Source organism: Meles meles, chromosome 1, assembly GCF_922984935.1.
Source record: "Meles meles chromosome 1, mMelMel3.1 paternal haplotype, whole genome shotgun sequence".
In the NCBI taxonomy this organism is placed as follows: Eukaryota; Metazoa; Chordata; class Mammalia; order Carnivora; family Mustelidae; genus Meles; species Meles meles.
In genome coordinates, this window is record NC_060066.1 from 215,265,432 (window position 1) to 215,283,979 (window position 18,548).

At 62.4% G+C, this 18,548-nt stretch overlaps 2 protein-coding genes across 9 annotated transcripts in view; both read right to left on the reverse strand.

Annotated features, from left to right (window-relative positions):
* The window catches only part of PRDM16 (PR/SET domain 16), a 296,392-nt gene that overhangs the window by 128,737 nt on the left and 149,107 nt on the right, over nt 1–18,548 (reverse strand). The window lies entirely within an intron of this gene.
* Nucleotides 10,543–17,608, reverse strand: LOC123941708. 4 transcript variants are annotated; one of them, XM_046005232.1, is made up of 3 exons: nt 15,315–17,608; nt 10,931–14,868; nt 10,543–10,751 (listed from the first exon to the last, which is right to left on the reverse strand). In XM_046005232.1, the coding sequence occupies exon 2, from the start codon at nt 12,489–12,491 to the stop codon at nt 11,547–11,549; it is 945 nt and encodes a 314-aa protein (XP_045861188.1). In that variant the 5' UTR covers nt 12,492–14,868; nt 15,315–17,608; the 3' UTR covers nt 10,543–10,751; nt 10,931–11,546. The 4 variants fall into 4 exon arrangements, with proteins under 4 accessions (XP_045861188.1, XP_045861179.1, XP_045861169.1 ...); XM_046005223.1 differs by having other exon boundaries at nt 10,931–11,012; nt 11,169–17,608; XM_046005213.1 differs by having other exon boundaries at nt 11,169–17,608.

The window sequence follows — 18,548 nt, forward strand, 5'->3', positions numbered from 1 at the left end:
CTCCGGCTGAGAGTCCTTCACGGACACCCGGATGGCCGGATGCCCTCCGGAAACCCCGGCCACGCCCGGGCCACGCGAAGTACCCGCCAGTAACGAACTAACCAACTTCCTTCTTTCCTTTCTTCCTCTCTCTTTCAGATTCATTGATCCATTTCAGAAAAAGAGGGGAGGAGGGACGGGAGAGACAATCCCAAGCGGACTCTGTGCTGAGTACAGAGCCCGACGCGGGACTCAGTCCCACGACCCTGAAACCACCCACAACCTGAGCTGGAAGTAAGAGTCGGAGGCTCAAACGACGGAGCCACCCGGGTGCCCCAAGACCCATAGCTTTGTCAACGCTGTTCCCCACGTTATTCTGTGCCCCTGGGCCTTTGCACATTCTGCCTCAGTTTAGGAATGTCCTCTCTGGGACAATAACTGATCGCTTACTGCTCTGCCTCTTAGGTCCTGTCCCCCATGCAAAGCTTCTGCAGCCCTTGCCCTCTCCCCCGCAGATGGCCTGGGGGTTCCTTCTTTGCCTCCCAGGACCTGTGAGCCCCACATCAACTGACTTTATGTGAACCCCTAGACTGGAAGGGCAGGGCCATGTGGGCCATGCAGGCCTCGTGGCAGGCATGGTCAAGGAACAGTGGATGAAGGCGTGGGTTCGGGAAGACCCTGCCCAGCCTGGGACTCGGTCTAGACGGTGGGGGCACAAGGCTCTTCCCAGGAAGGCGCACAGTCAGCAGAGGCCGCCGTCCTCTCAGAGGAACACGTCTGTGGGCCATGAGTGGTCTGTGGGCCCTGACCCTGTCCCGCTCAGTCCTTGGCACAAGCCCACAAGGATGACACGGCCCCAGGACCATAGTTGCTCCTGTGCAGCAGGCGAGAGGCCCCTCTCGTGGCAGAGCCCTGAGGCTTTGGGGTGGCAAGCCAAGGTCAGAGGGCCTGGGAGTGATGGAGCTGGAAACCCGTGTCTCTCCCACGACCACCGCCATTCCACACCCCCAGGGGGTCGGCGCAGGGCAGGGAACATTGGCCTTGTTCCAGCCTGGAACGCCAGCCCCCACCCCCCACTGAGGCAGCAGCCAAGGGGTCCCAGCTTGGGGCCCCCCAAAGATCCAGGCCTCACACCAGGAGCTTCTGAGTCTCCCTGAACACACGCCCAGCAGAGGACTTGGAGCAGCGTGTCTGCAGTCGTAAACCCAGTGTGTCGCAGGGTGAACCGAGAGTGTCGCCGGCCGCAGGGAGCTGAGCCCCAGGACGCAGGGTGTCCTGAGAACTGGCCCTGAGCCCAGCACCCTGCCAGAGCCCTGAGGGCCAGACCGGGACGCACGGAGCAGTGGGGAGACCAGCAGCCTGGGCCAGAGGAACCGGCCTTCGAGGGCGCCCACGGGGAGCCCTGCTGCACCTGCCCTGGTGTCCCTTCCTCTGTGCCCTGACAACTGCGAGCGAGAACACATCCAGGCCCTGCCCAGTGGAGCCCCCAGCTCTGCGGGAGGGACCTTTTGATCCCGCCTGCGGCCCGGCTGGCCATACACGGTACACAAGGTGACAAGAGCAGCTGGGCCTCAAGCTCTCAGGCCCGGTAGGATTCACCCTGAGTGGAGGCGACGCCAGAGTCCCCTGGGTTTAAGCACTTCCTGGGCTCTGGCCATCTGCAGAAGCCCCTGGGAGCTTCCAGAATGTGCCAGACTCCTACAAACCGTAGGGCCACTGTGCCCCAGCATGGGTGGCCCCTGGTCAGACAGCTGTTCCCCTGAAAAAGCAAACCCACAAGCAGGGGCGCCCGCAGCGCTGGGAGGGTTAGTCTTGTTGTGCAGGGGTGGGGCCGGCGCCGGAAGAGGATTCATCAGCTGTCCACCTGCGGCGCGGGCAGCTGAAGGTGGCTTTGGGGAGGTCTGAGAGAGCGGGGGGTCCGAGTGGACCCAGGGAAGCGGAGGACAGGCGGGGACGTTGGTGCCCTGGGGCTCCCGAGGGCTGGTGGCCACGGTGGCCTCTTGTGCCTGAGGGGCAGAGATGGGCTGACCCCGGCCAAGGTGAAGCCAGAGTTGTCCTTGGCCTGTCCTGCCCCGTGGGTTTACCTCCCGCTGGTAGGAGTGCAGCCTGGCCTTGGCCCAGAACCAGAGCAGAGAGGCAAGGCCCAGCTCCGTGCAGGCCGAGACAGGTGTCCCCTGTAATCTGCCGGCTTGGTCACCGGGCCCTGGGGCAGTTCTGAGCTGAGGCTTCAGTATCCCCTGGGGCCGGGCCTGGAGTTGGTCAGCAGCGACTTTAGAGTGAATTCTTTACGCCAAACTTCCCTTTGTCACCTTTCTCTGCAACGGGAGACCCCCGGGGGCTCTGCCAGGAAGAGAAGGGCCTTCCCTGAGTAGCCAGGCAGCCACCAGGGACTCTCCTGGCCACGAGCGACCCCAGAGACCTGGCTGGGGTCGGCAGATTCAGGAAGGCCCCCGGCCCCGACTCCGGGGCTCTGTTTCTCTGTTGTGGCGGAGGGCAGCCTCCGCGACTTACTGTTCCTTCCGCAGGAACCCGACGCAAGAGGATTGGCCTTACTAATTCTGACTCCAGACCTGCAGGTCCCCACGTGGCCCTGGGTGCCCTGCCAGGGTCTGAGAAACTAGGACTGCTCCCCCTGCCCTCCTCGACCTCCGCCCTAGTTCCCTGCACCCTGGGGGCAGGCACTAAGGCCACACCATCACCTCCCCAGGCCTGACCATCGGGGCCCGCTGCCTTACGGGCTCCACAGTCCGAAGGTCAGCCTTGACCTTCTCAGTCCCAGGAGAGAGCTTCTCCCTTCCCTTTGCTTATCCCAAACCCCACCTGAAACCTGTACTGGGGTCTTCTGTGCTCTGCCTTGAAATGGAGAGGTCAGCAGAGCAGCCGGTTTGGCCCGTGTCCCATCTCCCGTCCCCTAGAGGCACAGGGAGCAGGCTGGGGGGGCGGGGGCAGGTCCAGGTCAGCACTGACAGCCCTGCCCCTCTAACGTTCTGAGGGTATGAGGATATCCCAGCCGCGCCCACGGACGCGGGTGCGGTGGGTGGGGGGCCCAGGTAAGTGTCCTGGAGGCATGGTTTCTGCGGAGGACTGTGGAGTCTTCTATGCCCAGAGCTGCCCGGTGCTTTCTGGGACCTGCCCAGGGAGCGGGGACAACAGGGCCTGCCACCGCCCAGCACCAGCCCTGTGACCCACGCGTCTCCGGCAGGGCCGCCTTGCCTCCACGGCCCGTCCCCCCACAGCCCGGACCCCCGTCCCCCTAGCCCGTCTGACAGTCGCTTGTGAACGTGCGTGTTAATTATCTTGCCACTGCCGTAGCGTCTCCCCGCAGCCCACTAATTAAGGGGGTCACAGCCTGAGAGCGTGTTTACCCAATGAGCTTTATTTTTAATTATCCTAATTGCTCGGAGACCGACAAAGACTCTGCTCGTCTCCTTCCTCAGTGGGTCAGTGGACGACAAACGCGCTTGCACGTGCCCACCCGGTGCTCCCGGAGCAGCCGGGTCTGTGTCCACAGCAGGGTCGCCTGGCTCGTGCTGGGGGTTGGCAGCGGGGCGTGCACCCAGGGCCTGGGCACTGTGTGTTCACACACGTGTGCAAACGGGAGCCACAGTCCGTCAGTCTGAGGGCCGCGGGCCCAGGGGGAAGGAGGGGAGACACCTGCTTGCCGGATCCTAAGGTCAGAGTGAGTCACCTCGCGGATACTCCCGTTGTCTGTAAATGATGGGCAGTCCCAGCCCTAGCCTAAACGGGACCTAAAACCAGTCTGGCCTCCTTATAGGGACGTTCGCTTCCGGCTTAGCCAAGAACCAGTGTCAAGGTCTTCCGTGTTGGGTTTCTGCCTCCGTGCCCACTCCCCACTGACGGATGGGGTGGTGACCTGCTCCGTTTGCAGGAGGAACAGAAGCTCGCGTCCCCCAGGGGCCAGTGGGGGCCACCCCTTGGGCCAGTCTGTGAAGCCCACTCTTGTTTTTGAGCAACTCTGAGTCAAAAGAGCACAGACACCTGGGGAGCGACACTGGGCAGCTGTCGGGGGGTCAGTCTGCTGGGGAGAACAGCCCGACGGGGGAGGGGATGGTCTGACGGTGGGGGAAAAGCCCAACGGGGGACCAGTCTGACAGCCTCTCAGTTAGAGTCAGGCCACCTTAGGACCCAGCAGGGCCGCAGCTGGGAGTCTGTCCTGGAGAGCCGCAAGCAGGGGCTCCAGCTGACCCGTGAACACGTCCCGGCAGAGCTGCTCACCAGAGCAGAAGGTGGCAAGGGTTCCAGGGGGCACAGGCGGACGACCGGGGAGGAATGGGGGTGGGTTCCCTCGGCGGCCAGGGAGAGGCCCTGACAGGCCCTGCGGGATGCACGAGCCTGGAAGGCGGCCAGGACACCCAGACCCCAGAGGCCACGCACCAGGGGTCCACCTGTGGAGCTGAGGCGAAGCCGCAGAGACAGTGCGCGGGACAGCGGCCACCTGGGGCTGGCGCGGAGTGGCTGCCCAGCCTCCCAGCGGCACAAACGGCCCCGAGCTGTTCCCGTGAACTCGGTTAATTGTACGTTTGCAAATTTCAGACCCGTGAGAAAGGAGACCGGAGGAAAAGAGGCGAAGAGGCGTCCCCAGGGCCCATGGCCACCAGTGCCCCCGCCGCACGTGCCCACAGCTTCTCGCCGGCTCCGGGAGGGACTGGGAGTGCGTCCGCTGAGGTGAGCCGGCTGAGAGGCCCCGCGTGCATTGTTCCGCGGGGATTAGGGCCGCAGCGTCCCCCGGCCTCTTCCTGCTGGCTCCCCGGGCGTCCGGCTGTGCCGGGCAGGCCTGCCCGTTCCGTGCAAGTTTCTGTCTCTTTAATAAAGATTAAGATGTCAGAGGGCCAGCGTTGCACAAAATCCCACTTTTATTAACTTCTCATTACCAGCTGAAGGGCAAAGCCCCGTTCCCGAGCTTCTGGAGCGGCGAGGTGAAAGCGCTTATTAAATACGCGTTTATGACGACTGGGGCCTCCGGCAGCGTGCGCTGACTCAGCACCTGGGCCGCAGGCCTCCCTGGTGGACGCAAGACAACGGGGACCTCGTGCCGAGAGTGACCGTGCAGCCAGGCCCAGGCTGGAGGGGACGGCCCAGAGCATAGTGTGGAGGGAAGGAAGGATCTCAGCTGCCTAGGCGGTGGGCACGGTGGGAGAGTGGGGTTCCCCACTGTGGTGAGGGCGTCGTGGCGAGGGAGGGTCCCAGGCCTGCACCGGGGGCTGACCACAGCGTGGACTCTCTGGTCCGACGGCACGCCGTACCCTCCCGCAGCCCCCAGCGTCAGCCCCCCAGGATGGACCCCACAGTCGACATGTTCTGGGCCTCGGGAAGGGCCTCTGGTCAGCTTCACCCCTTCCCCCTTCCCAGAAGCCCCAGACAGGTCCCCTGGACCCCAGGTCACCTTGTGCCCTCTCCCAGGGAGACATGCCGTCCCCACTGCCCGCCTGCCTCCTTCCACCGCCAGTCCGCGCCAAGGTCCCACAGCCCCACATGAGTGCTGTGGGGGGGGTGTCCTCCCCGCGCCTCCACTCTGCTGGTCTCAGTCCCCAGAGCTGCCCGGGCCGGGCCTGACCCGTCCACCTTTACACAGCCTGGGGAGCGGCGCCTGCCCCAGGGGCTCCCGAGCTCGTGAATCCACACCCATCCTCCTCCCCGATGCCCTTCTGGGACGTCTGTCTAAGGGGCACGTCACAAGTAAGATGCGCCGAGCTGACGGGGCCGTTTCTACCTGTCCCAGTGCCCACTCCCTCCTCCGGGCTCGCCCTGCAGAGAACAATGGCTCACCCCGGTCCCCAGAGCTGTCCTCTGGCCCCTCGTCTTCCACGACTGAAGCCTCTCACTTCCTGTATCCCCGATACAGCCATCCCCCCCAGCCCTTGACTCCCCGCACCCCTGCTCCCCACCGGGCACCCAGTGACTGGCCGGTGCACAGGCCCCACAAGCCCCTCCACGGTGCCCCTCCCCGCCCACCCCTGCACTCGGGGCCTCCGCCGCATGCCCTCTGCCTGCGATGCTCCGGGCCTGGTCCCACTAGGTCTCGCTCCCCTAGGCCTTGGGGAGCTCCTCCAATGTCCCCAGAGGTGCCCTGGGGACACCCGCCTGTGTCCTTGTCCCGCAGCCCAGGTCTGCCGGGCCCGCCAGACTGCTGGTTGCTTGCAGCCGCTCCTGTGCCGACGGCTCTGTATTTGAGCTTCATTCGCCTCTTTGGTGAGTCACAGACTGAACGTTTCTGTCCACCCCCCAGGTCATACGTTGAGACCCTGACCCCCAGGGTGACGGTGTTTGGAGGTGGGACCTCTGGGAGCTGATGAGGTTTAGATGAGGTCTGAGAGGTGGGCCCCCATGACGGGAACAGAACCCTCGAGGGACAGGACGCTGGAGGGCTTCCTCCTCTGCCCGTCTCTCCCTCCCTCTGCTGCGGAGGACACCGCGAGGGAACCACCGTCTGTAAACCGGGCAGAGGGTCCTTGCCAGACACGGAACCTTCTGGGATCTTGCTCGTGAACGTGCAGGCCCCAGAACCGCACGAGAGAGAGTTCTGGGTTCAAGCAGCCCCGTCTGTGGCCGGGCCCACCGAGGGCCGTGGGTCCTCTGTTCCCAGCGGCGGCTTGGAGCCCACCGCCCCGACTGACAGTACGCAGTGGTCAGTGCAGGCGCGCACGGGTCCCTCCGGTCCACGGCGACCCGGGCGGCAGCGTGGCCGAGTCCTCCCCGAGCGCCCCGCCTTGTCCGCTGTCGTCGCCCCGGCATCACTTGTGGGGGCCTCACAAGACCCCTGTGGGGGGGTCCCTGGCAGTGCTGAGCCAGACTCCCCCCTGCTAACAGCATGACGCTGCGCGTCTATGAGGAAGAAGGGAGCCCTGGGTGCTCGGAGGCCGGGACCCACCCAGGTGCGCAAACACACATTCGTTGAGCCAAAGGACACTTGTCGAAGCGCATCACGTCCTCCTGCTCGGGATACAGAACCAGCTGACCCAGCTCCAGGCCCTGCTCTACCTCTCCCAGCTGTGTGACGCTGGTAGGTTACTTAACCTCTCTGTGCCGGTCCTTCGCAGCAAGGGTAAGCGCCCAAGGCAACATCAGCCACTTGCCCAGGCAGACCCCACGCTCAGTCTTTCCCCCAGAAAACACCCTGTAGTGTGGGGCCTTCGATTCAGCTGCAGGTCAGTGGGGCAGTGGCTCGGAAAGGAAAGGAGAGGAGACGGCGGGCTCTATTGCATTGGCCCTTCCCGTCCGGCTGCCTCCTGGCCCTGGATGGCAGCGGGAGGGGCCCCCTTTGTCCAGGGAAGCCAAACAGGCCACAGCCCAGCCCCTTGGGGGACATTCCTGGACCGGGTCCTGGGAGGATGACACCAGCTTTGAAGGAAATGCTCCGTCCACAGGGCCGGCCGTGCTGTCACAGGCCCGAGTCCCCGGCTGTTGGTGGAGGGGCGCCCAGGCAGGCCTGCCCGGGAGCCCGGCTGGTGCGGAGTGTGGTCCTCACCCGGCCCGGGGCTTGGCCGCCTGTGCTCGGCCTGTTTACCCAGGGGTGAAAAGGCTGCTGTGTAAACAGACTTCGCAAAGGCCTGTGCTTTCTCACCGCTACGGCTTTCTGAACGCACATTATGAATTGGCGGGCTTATCGGGAGGGCCGTCTGGCAGTTAAAAGATGTTTCCCCGCATTGTGAGGCTGCATGGAAACCGAGTCATGTCAGCCCCAAGGACAAAGGAACTCAAGTGTTTGAAATGCAAAAATATTTTGACCCGACTACATCATTTTTCAAAGGAAAAAAGTAATTCACGGCTCACAATTCACCTGCTATCTTGCAGGAAGTCCTGTATTTCTTATTAACTCCCCAAGGCCTGCTTCTCTGTGTGAGAGGTCATCTCGGAGGGCCAGCGTGTGAGGGACGTCTATGACTTTCCTTTCCGTCTCTTCCTGTTGTTTATTCTTCTAGCGCCGGCTCGTGTTTGTGAGTGCCCGCCGGTGCACGGCGCCTGGCCTTATCTCTGGGCTCCTCCCAGACCAGAAACTCGAGTGGGGTACAGAGTGTCTGCCCTGGGTGGCCGGGCCGGAAACCAAGGTCCTGAGAGGTTAAGTGACCTTCCCCGGGTCACATCGATTGATGGCAGAGCTAACACGGGAGTGGCAGGTCTTCTGACCCCTCGTGGATGTCCTCTCCTGCGCTCTGGCTCCCCCATGTAATAACTGTGTCTGGATGGGCCCTCAGAGGCTCACCGTCCTTGTCACCATGGCCGTCACCATCATCACCATCATCACCGTCATCACCATCATCGTCACCATCACCATCGTCACCATCATCGTCACCATCACCATCGTCACCGTCACCATCACCGTCACCGTCACCGTCACCATCACCATCGTCACCATCATCATCATCATCACCGTCATCACCGTCATCATCGTCACCATCATCATCGTCATCGCCGTCACCATCATCATCGTCATCGCCGTCACCATCATCACCGTCATCATCGTCACCATCATCATCATCATCACCATCATCACCGTCATCATCGTCACCATCACCATCATCATCACCACCATCACCATCATCACCGTCATCATCGTCACCATCATCATCATCATCACCACCATCACCATCATCACCGTCATCATCGTCACCATCATCATCATCATCACCATCATCACCATCATCATCATCATCACCATCATCATCATCACCATCACCATCATCATCAGCTTCATCACCTCCCCACCTCGCTTTCCCTCCAGGCCGTAAGCGCGCACCGGACGCTGTTTCCGGTGGGCTCCGTGCACAGCATCTCAGGTCCTCACTCACCACAACTCTGAGGCAGGAGCTATTATCACGCCCACTGCACAGATGAGGAAATCGAGGATAAAGCAAGCCTTGGACAACCTTTTGCCTTCCCGGAAGATCTTTCCACCCCCAAGCCCTTAGAAAGTGCCACGGACACTTCATGGTGGCTGCTTAGCAGCTCCGCAGCAGCTGAACAAAAGGCAACCCGTGGAGTAGGCTGAGCAAACCCCGAATGTCCCTGAAGCTGAGTCTGAGGTTCTGGCCCCCAAAGCCGCAGGAACCGGAACAGCTCTGGAAGTGCTCCCCGTGGGGCGGCAGGGCAGGGGCCCTCGCCGGGTGCGCATGCCTGAGGCCCTGTCGTCCTGCTGGCAGGGCAGAGAGGTGCCCCCGTGAGCGAGGCGGCAGCTGTGGGGCCAGGAGGGAGATGCGGGGAGGCGAGAGCTCTCCTTGTATCGCGTCGTTGGTGGGGGGCTTCGAGGAGGTGAGTGTGTGTTGTGCTTGGAAACCCAGAGGGGGTGAGGGCTTCGAGGGATAGCACAGAGACACTTCTGGGGCCAGCGGTGATTATTAAGAGTCCTGGGTGTTTAATAAGGGGGCCGGGATGCTGGACTTTTGTCACACTAGCAGGAGGAGAGATGGGGACAGCGTGCCAGGCACTGACACCAACCGGGAGAGGAAAATGGGCACCAGCCCAGGGGGACGTCCCCAAATTAGCACCTGCTTCTGGGGAAGACGCACTTCCCACTCAGTCAGCTAGGGAAGTGGACGATCCCAGGGCTGGGGTCCCCCGGGCAGAGCCTCGTCTCAGAGTCTGGGTTTGGGGGCATTTCCGCAGGGGAAAAGGTTGCCGCCACCTACGTGACCTCAGGTGGGCGAGTTCAGCTGTCTGAACCCCAGGGAAAGAGAACCTGTTCCCCAGGGCTGTCCAGAGTCAGCCAGCGCGTGCCAGACATGGCCCACACCCATCCCCTCGGCCGGCGCGGGAGCCCAGTGGCAAGCACGCAGAGGCTGCGTCTGCTTTGCTGTGTCCTGGCCCCAGCACAACCCGACGTCACATCCAGAAAGACGCATCGTTGTGCCCCAGGCCGGGGAGCTGTCCTACAAATCCGACACCGTCTGGTCTCTGAGGGCCTTGCCCCTCCTCCTGGACGGGCGAGTGGGGACAGACACAGGCCTCCTGCGGGCTGGTTCTCCCTCCTGGAGGACGGCACAGTGGCAGACATGGGACAAAGCCCCTTGCCCCCCACCCCCAGCTCTCCCTCCATCCCGACCCAGGACAGCCCCCGCCAAGCCAGACCTTCCTGAAGGCGAATTCGCTGTTTTTCTCTACCTTGCCAGTCCCGCTTTCTCCTGCCTCTGCATTTCTCGTCCAAAACAGAAACACAAAGGGAGGAAATCTGTTCAAAATTCCTCCTCCTCACTTTATTCCTGCTGCTCTCTGGGATGCCCGTGCTTCAGATTCTCTTCTGATAATTATCTGTCCTTTCAGGGCCTTGGTAAGCCAGAGCCTCGGGCGAGGGAGGCTCGGGAAGGGCCCGCCTGCCCATGGCGGGCAGGACACCCTCCGGTCCACTCTGAACGGGCACCAGCTTGCCCAGCCCCGTCCTGACCAGCGCGGGGGCTGGGGAAGAGCACTTTTATTATTATTTTTGTTTGTTTTTGAGTCTCTCCTTCCTCTCAGCTGATCCGTGATGAACACCACATCAGACTCTCTTTATGTGATAATTTTCCATCCCCGGCAATGCAAACATTTCTGCGGCTAATGCTCTGAGTCTTGGCCATTGCTCAGGAATAACAGAGGCAAGGTTCCAATAGAAAATAATAAGTCTTGCCTTTTATTACTTAATTTATCAACAGTGTAGTGGAGAAACATCTTGTTATCTGGGTAAGAAGAAACCGTTCGCCCACACGGCCTTGGCTGATGGAAGGGGGTGTCGGGCGGGATGATGAATCCCGTCAGCATACAGAGAGGCCGGCTGAAGCAGCCTGTTATTCAAAGAAGGAAATATTATTAAGAAAACGGTGCACTCACCCTGAATCTGTTAAATTAAGAATCCCACTCTTCCCGGCCAAAACCCATTTGTTATCCTCACAATCTCCCCCGTATATAACAGGGGATAAAAAGAAAAAATGGCCCAGAGACATGACTGCTTTGAATCACCCACTTGCCGGGACACGGCCCAGCCAACACGGCCAGGTGGGGTCACTTCCACCAGAAGCGGGCAGAGCAAACCGCACGAGAGGCTCCTGGAAGTGTGCTCCGCCACGAGGAGCCGGGTCAGATTTGGAACTGCACAGTGGGGGGGCCCCCAGGGGCCAGGACCCCAAGAACATGGGCTGCTGAGGCCCCTCAGCACAGGTGACTGGGGTCTCGGGAGGACGGGGACGTAGGAGAGCAGAGACCTCGAGGAATTCCAATTCGTGCCTCCAGCGCCGGAGCAGACTCGGTGTCCGTCACTGCTGGTGTGTGTGTGCGTGACAAGGTCAGACTCTGAAACCGAGAAGCCCAAAGAAACAGCTCACGGCTGAGTTTCTCCCGCACGCCTCACGTGACTCACAGGACGGCTCTGCCTATGGTAACTGCGGGATCTCCCCCGAACTTTCTGGTGGCAGCGCTGGAGGGCAGAGAGAGCTGGGGGCTGTCGTGCTGGCCAGTGGCTGCGGGTCCAGAGGGGCCCACGGGCGGTTCATCCAACGACACGTGGTCCCGGAAGGCAGAGGCTCAGACGTTGGGGGAACGGCCCGCACATACGCAGGACGGGGAATCCTGACCACGGGGGCTTATGGCCCAGCAGACAGGAACGGTGCCCACGTCTGGCCGTCACCACCCACCACGGCGGTGGCGACCTTTGCCGTCTGGCGTTGCCTCGGGCCGGGCCTGGGGTAAGCTCCCGGACGACAGCGTATTTCACAAGCAAAGCTCCCCATGCGGGGTTCACTCGATGAAACGTGAGACGTTATGTCACAGCGAAGCGTGACGTTACCGCTTCTGCCTGATCCCCGGGCAGCCTCCTCCCCCACGCACGCCCTTAGGCACGTGTGACGCTTCACAGAAGACACGCGTGCGACTCGCCACTTTTCCGAAACCCGTTCTTGAAAAACTAAGCATTTTAGTTTCATAGGAAAATGGGCGTCACGTCTGGCGCGCCCATCTCCATGCCCCCCGCACCCCCGTGATTGACGTTGTGTGGTCGCACTGTCGTTTCTTACAACGGATGGGCCGGTTGTGACCGTCACCGAGTCGTGCCCGTGAGGAACGTCAGGCTTTGCGGTTGGGCCTGGCTGTGCTTTCTGTAGGTCCAGATAAACGTCAGGGTCGTGTGGACGCTGTCGTGGGACCTCACGGAACAGCCTTCCTGACCCCCGATCTCCCCGGCCCACCGGCTTGCCCCTCCCCCCACCCCTGGGAACCACGGATCTCTTCACCATCTCCGTGGCTTTGTCTTTTCCGCAACGTGGTGGAGCTGGGGTCACACAGAGCGCGGCCTTCTCAGATCGGCTTCTGTCCCTTGGTCCCACTGACGTATGGCTCTTCACGAGGCTGGACAGCAAAGCCCCCCCATTCAGCGGGAGGTTGTCCAAATGCCTCTTTTGGGGCCCAGGGCTGGGCTGAGGCGGTTTACCCTCTGCCATCCTACGGGGTCTCCTGAGTCCCTCCCAGCAAAGGGACCTGGGGCAACCCCGAAGACGGCCAGACACCGCTTTCCCCTGGCGGCTCCGGATCATGGATCAGAGCCCTTCCGGGGAAAGGGGGTTGCCCCTCAGGGCTGTGTGCGTCCAAGGGGCCCCGGAAGCCTGGGAGGCAGGGGCCTGTGCCAGCGAGGTGTCCTCGTCTGTTCCTGTGCGCTCGCCGTGAGCTCGCCTCGCACGGGCTCCGTTCTCTACCCGCACGCCTCAAGTGACTCTGCCCGCGTTAGCTGGCACCGGGGAACTGGTCATGGGTCAGCTCTGGGGCCACTCCTCCTCCTCCAGGAAGCCCACCATAGTAGAATGCGCTGGGGTCCCCTCCTCCGTGCCCTCTGCCACGGGCCCACACCCCCGCCACGATAGGCACCTCCTCCCCCCGTGCTGCGGGCTGCGGCGCGTGCCCCCTCTCCTTCGGCCATCGCCGTGACAGCCGCACGCCCCACGCAGCCCCCGTGCAAGAAGGCTGACCGACGTCGAGCCGCACGCCCCGCCGAGCCCACCGGCACCAGCCACCGTCATGCATGTAAGTGAGAACCGGCGAGGACCGTCTTGAGCCCCCGAGTTTGGGGACGGTTTGTCAACCCATTGTGTCCGCAGTGTAGTGCCGCCTGGACCCTGACGGGCGCGAGCTCCGGGCGCAGAGCAGGGGAGTGCTCAGGGCACAGGCTAGACGCGGTCCCGGGGACGCTCGCTCCATGGTCTCATGGGCGAACACTGAACACTGGCCTCTCTGTTGACTCGTGCGGCCCAGTCAGGTGACTTACACTCTCCGTGCCTTCGTTTCCTCCTCAGTAACGTGGGGACGAGAGCCCGTGTCTGGGGTGACGGCGGGCAAGTGAGCCGATGGGCATCGGGCAGCTGGTTAATGGTGAGTGACAGGGACAGAGAACCCCCTCGCTGGGACGAGGTCAGCCCCGCCCCGCCTGCTCTCCTTCCCTCTCGCCCTCCTCCTGGCCCCGTGCCCTCCCCCAGGCTTAGCGCGCGGTCAGCCCCACAGCACCACAAGCTTTAAGGCCGCTCTGGGAGGCAGGGGGGAGACTAGAGGTTCTGTAGAGGCCAGTGTGGCCCCCTCGACCGCCCACGCCCACGCCCACGCCCACACAGGAAGCCAGGCCCGCCACTCAGAGAAGACGGTGAACCGGCCAGCCAGGATGCTGGGGGTCCGTCCCCTCTACACGCCCGGTGCAGACGCCCACTTGCTTGGATGGCAGGTGGCCTCGCCGGTGGAGTACATGGGACACAACCTTCCCTGGCTTCTGCCCCCGGGCAGGTCACAGAGACCGCCCCCCCCCACAGGCCCTGTCGTCCTGTATCAGGTCAAGACGCTTCCCCAAGGCCTCCCACAGGCCTGTGCCCAGATGGGAGGGGGGCTCCTGGGCTCTGTGAGGGACACCCACGTTGCCTGGCCCCGCGACCTCCCCGGCAAACGGCGTCTGAGGGGACTCGGGAGCCAGGCCTCCCTCGAGGCTGGGGTGCTCGGCACAAGAGAGAAGGGGCCGGGCGGAGGGAGGGGTCGCGTGGGCTCACGGCGTCTCTCGCCGCTTTTGCCCTGGGAGGGACGGCCACCCGGTATCTCTGTGGAAAACCAAAAGTCTGCCTTGCACCCGAGGGGTCCCACGAAGGGACAAGGGCAGGGCTTCTCCTCGAGGGCAGCCGCCCCACGCCAGTGACGCCGACTTCGCAGAGGGTGTGTCTGTGCGTTTAAAGCAGAAGACGCCACGCAGGCCTTCGAGCGGATCCGTTTTTCTCTCCCAACAGTGAGGCACAATTTAATTAACTCACTTCGGCACCCACCTGAAGATCACGGAGTTTATCGACACCGCCATCTGCCTCCCATAAAGCCGTAATGTAGATAGTAAATCCGCCTCATTACCCGGTGCGAGAGGCGTCCTGCACCAGACGGTCGGCCCAGCACCCTCCCCCGAGCACCGCCTCGGACGCCTCGAGCTTCCACGCGGTCTCCTGGAGGGCCCTGCCACGGATGCCGCCCGGCCTCTGTGCTCTGACCCGCTGCAGCTGTCCCCGGGGGCCCCCGACACTCTCCGTCCACGGCCAGCGTCCACCCGGGCTCTCCCCGCCCCCGTCCCCACGCAGACCACAGAAGCCGCACCCCAGCCTCCACGGAGCAGGCCCCAGTGCCCAGAGCTGCGCCCGACCGCCGTCTTGTTATCCAGCTGGATGCCCCGGGCCAGGTCGGGCGCTGGAGACGGACTGTCTCTCCAGCTTGCAGACAAGAAGCCGGAAATGCAGGAGGCCAAGAACCAGGTTTAGACGGCTGGGTGGGTTGGGAGTGGCCCTGGACCTGCCCAGCCTGCCCGGGTCTCCCGCCAAAAGGAGCGGTTCCTTTGTTTACCTTCCGGGGGAAGGTGTATTTCCCATTTCTGAGTCTGTCCTGCGAAATCGATGTTTTCTCTGCCTTCGAGATTTAAGTTTGGGCACAAAGTGTCAGCTGGGCGGCTGGGGGGGAGGGCCTGGCCCCAGAGAGGGTCCCCAAGTCACCTGCTCTCTCAGCCCCGCCCACGGCTGCTGGTGGACCCCGAGCGGGCTTCTGCCGTCCCTCCTCCGGGACCCCAAGCCGCAGCCCAGCAGCTTTTCGGAGGCTGATTCCCGGGTGTTCCGGAGAGAGAACGAAAAGCTGGCTCTTTGCTTTCTCAGGGGCAAAAGAGAGACAAAATTAAACTGTCTCCGCGCCCCCCGGGGTGTGGTTCCCGGGCTTGGCCGTTCTGGGGGAGCAGCGTGCCCTCCACGGCCCGCTGGCGGCCACTGCTCCCCACGCACCCCCGGGCCCAGGGCCCTCCTGACCCACGGCTCCTCCGCCGGGGCGGGCAGGTGACGAACTGCAGCTCGCCTGCGGAATCTGACCTTCTGGCTGGTTTCGTGATCCTCGGGACGGGGCAGGGGCAGGGAAAACGGAATCAACTCGGTTCAAGGGCCTGAACTGCGAGAAGGTGAGGCTTCCCACGTCCTCCCCCGGCGGGCAGCTGCCCCGAAGCTCACTGCGACCGCCACTGTGGGCCCATTAATCACCCTTATCAGGATGGGAAGGGGCCCCAGGGCCCCTGCCTGCCCCCCACCCAGGGACAAGTTCAGGTGCTTCAAGGTGGCCAGAGGTCAGAGTCCACCCTGGAGCCTGCAGAGCCTTTCTGGCCACGGGGAACTGAGCCACCGAAGTCACACCTAAGCCGCCTCTTCAGATAAGCGTCGTAGTTGTGCAATCAGAGGCCGTTGGGAGGGGCAGGAAGGGAGGCCGGAAGCCAGACTCGAGGAGGCCCGGCTGGTGGTGGCCCTGAGCCCTGGCCCCGGCCCGGCTGAGGCCTACACCTCCTCGGGAAGGGGAGCGCGGAGGCGGCGCTCTCTGGCATTCTGGTCGCGGCCCCCTACACCTCTCCGCTTTGCAGCCTTTGATTCAGCAAAATCAGGGATGCAAACTTCTTAGGAGTACTTAGTTTCCATGGCAACTGAAGCTGACCTCAACATTATTGTTCTCAAGAGGCACTGACTTTACTATATGTTCATTCACTGAATTAATGGACTCCTGGCTCTTTTATCAGCAGCCCCGGAACAAAGGAGAGGGAGACGTGCCGTCAGAGGGCTTTCAGCCACTGCCCAGCCTTTTGTCCGGGGCTTACTGCGTCCGAGCAAGTCTATTCAGCCCCAGATTATCAAAATCAACTCAGGGCTGTCTCCGTGGCAGCTAAACACACTTTGATTTCATAAAGACATAACCGATCCCACATGCAAATTATTAATTGTGGTTGCAGGGTTCTGAGGCTGGGGTCTCCCATGTGATGGGGGGGCAAGACGGCGTCTTTGCAGGTAAAATGCGGGTGAGTTACGGGGTGTGGGTGGTTCCCAAGGGTTGCTGGCTGGGAGCAGAAGAGGAAAAGGAAAGGACCGCTAAAGCCATCCTCGCTGGCTCAGGCAAAGCGTGAGAAGGACCCAGTAAGGCTTCCCGCCAGACGGAGACCAGGGGACCCCACATGCGCCCACCAGCACTTTTTGCGGGGGGTTCTACGTTTTCGGATCTCCCCTTCTTAAGAGGTGCAGAGCCGCACCCCTCCCCGGGGCCTCCAGCCACCTCCAGAGCACGCCAGAGCCACAGACCCCAGGAGCAGCATCGGGAATCAGGACCTGGCTCTGGGGCGCTGGGTGGAGTTTCCACAGCCCAGCAGCAACACGCTTACACCTTGGGGCGAGCAAGCACAAGACACACTTAGCAGCTGCCTGTGGTCTCCGCTCCTGCCTTCTTGTCACTGGAAGAGCTGTCTTCCTGGACTCCCTGGCCGGCGCCCAGCCCCCAGCATCCCCACATCCCAGGAGGGATCCGGGAGAGCAGAGGCATCTCCCGGAGGGGGTGGGGGTGGGCAGGCCATGGAGCACACGCACATAACAGCCAGCGGTGCAGACCACGGTCCTAACATCCAAATAATCATTTCACAAATTATAATAATTACCAATCAATCACCCTGCGTGGACAGTGCCGGGCTGGGCTATGAGATGGCTTTTATGACCTGTAGCATTTTGCACGTAACGATGGGAGTGAGATTTATGGAGCCATCGTGCTCCCTCTTCCAGCGCCGGACTTCATTAGCTTTCTTTCCTTCGGACCGGACTCTCCACGCGCCCCTCACGCACTCCGCGCCGCCCGCTGCCCGCCCCCCAGAGCGCCGGCTAGGTTAGGTGGCACCTTTCTTCTTCCGGTCCTGGCCCTACAGAAGCAAGTTCCTGATTTTGGGCGGGCTGGGGGCAGACAGAGGAGGGGAGGAGAAGGAAAAATAAAAATAGAAAAAGGAAAAGGTCACTTCCTTTTGTTTGCCGTTCCCCCGGGCCGTCCGGTATTGACACGTCCCTCCTGTCCGAGACGGCTACAGAAAGCAAGATGAAGTGGGACAAAGGCCGGGCTGGCGTGTCCCCTCTCATATCACCAGATTAAATCAAAATTCTTTTAGCTGATACCATCTCCCCGGGTGGACTACACTCTTGTTAACGGATAAATTCAAGCCCTCCAGAAAGTCAAAGAATAAATTTAAGCCTTTTGCCAAATGTCTATCCTATCGGATTTTGATAAGACGGCCATTGAGCCTTAATAATGTCTTCCATCCATTTTCAGCCCTTAACACGGCTCTTTATTCGTCCCCAAAGCCTCTTCGCTGGGTCTTTTTATTACAGGCCCCTGCGGGCTCTCCAGGGAGCAGGGCGACCCGAGTGATGGATGGACAACTCGCTAGATTATCTCCCGCAGATGTTTGCTCTGCGGGAGCCCCGGGCTTTCCCTCTAAGTAAACAGGCGAAATAGAGTCCGCTGGAGGGGACAGTCCCAGAGGCCCAGGCGCCGAGGCCGGGAGAAGCCGCGCAGCACGACCCGCAGGCCGCCGTCCCAGCGACTTCGTGGGCAGCGCGGGCTCCGCGCCCAGGGCGCACACCCGGGCGGGGGGGCGGCGGCGGCGGCGAGCGCGGCCCCCGAGTCTCATCCGCAGGGAAGCTCGGCTGCGGCCTCGCGCGCGGTGGAAGAAGGCGGACGCGGGGATGGAGAGGGCTGCGGGGCCGCGGGAGGGAGCCAGGGCCTGCGGGATGCGGGATGGGGATGCGGGCGACCCCTCCGAGGGGCACCACGGAGCCGAGGCAGCGAGGGGGTCCGGGGACCCGAGGGGCGGGGCCGAGCCTGGCGCGGCTCAGAGGCGGCGGCCGCTGTCACTCGCACGGGAGCGCCGCCCTGCACCGCCCACTAACCCAGGGGCCTCCGCGGGGAGTGTGGGGCAGCCTGCCTCTCTGGGCCTGAGCTTCTGTGCAAGCCCGGACAGAGGGATTCCATGGCGGGTCCAGCAGCCTGGCTCTCTAAAGCTCAGAATTTACAACGGGGCTGCCCCACAAAATATCCCGTTTCCTGTACCTGCGTCCAACCACTGACTGCGTCAGTCACCGTCTGTGACACTTCCCCGATGCCCATAAGGAGCAGGAAGAACTGTCACCCTCGGATCGGGATACTGGAGCTGGCGATGTCCGCAGACCTACCCAAGTACCCCGCCTCCGGCCACGGCCCACAGTGGTTTAAGGTTCCCAAACGTGTGGGGAAGGAGAGGCCGTGTCCAACCAGAC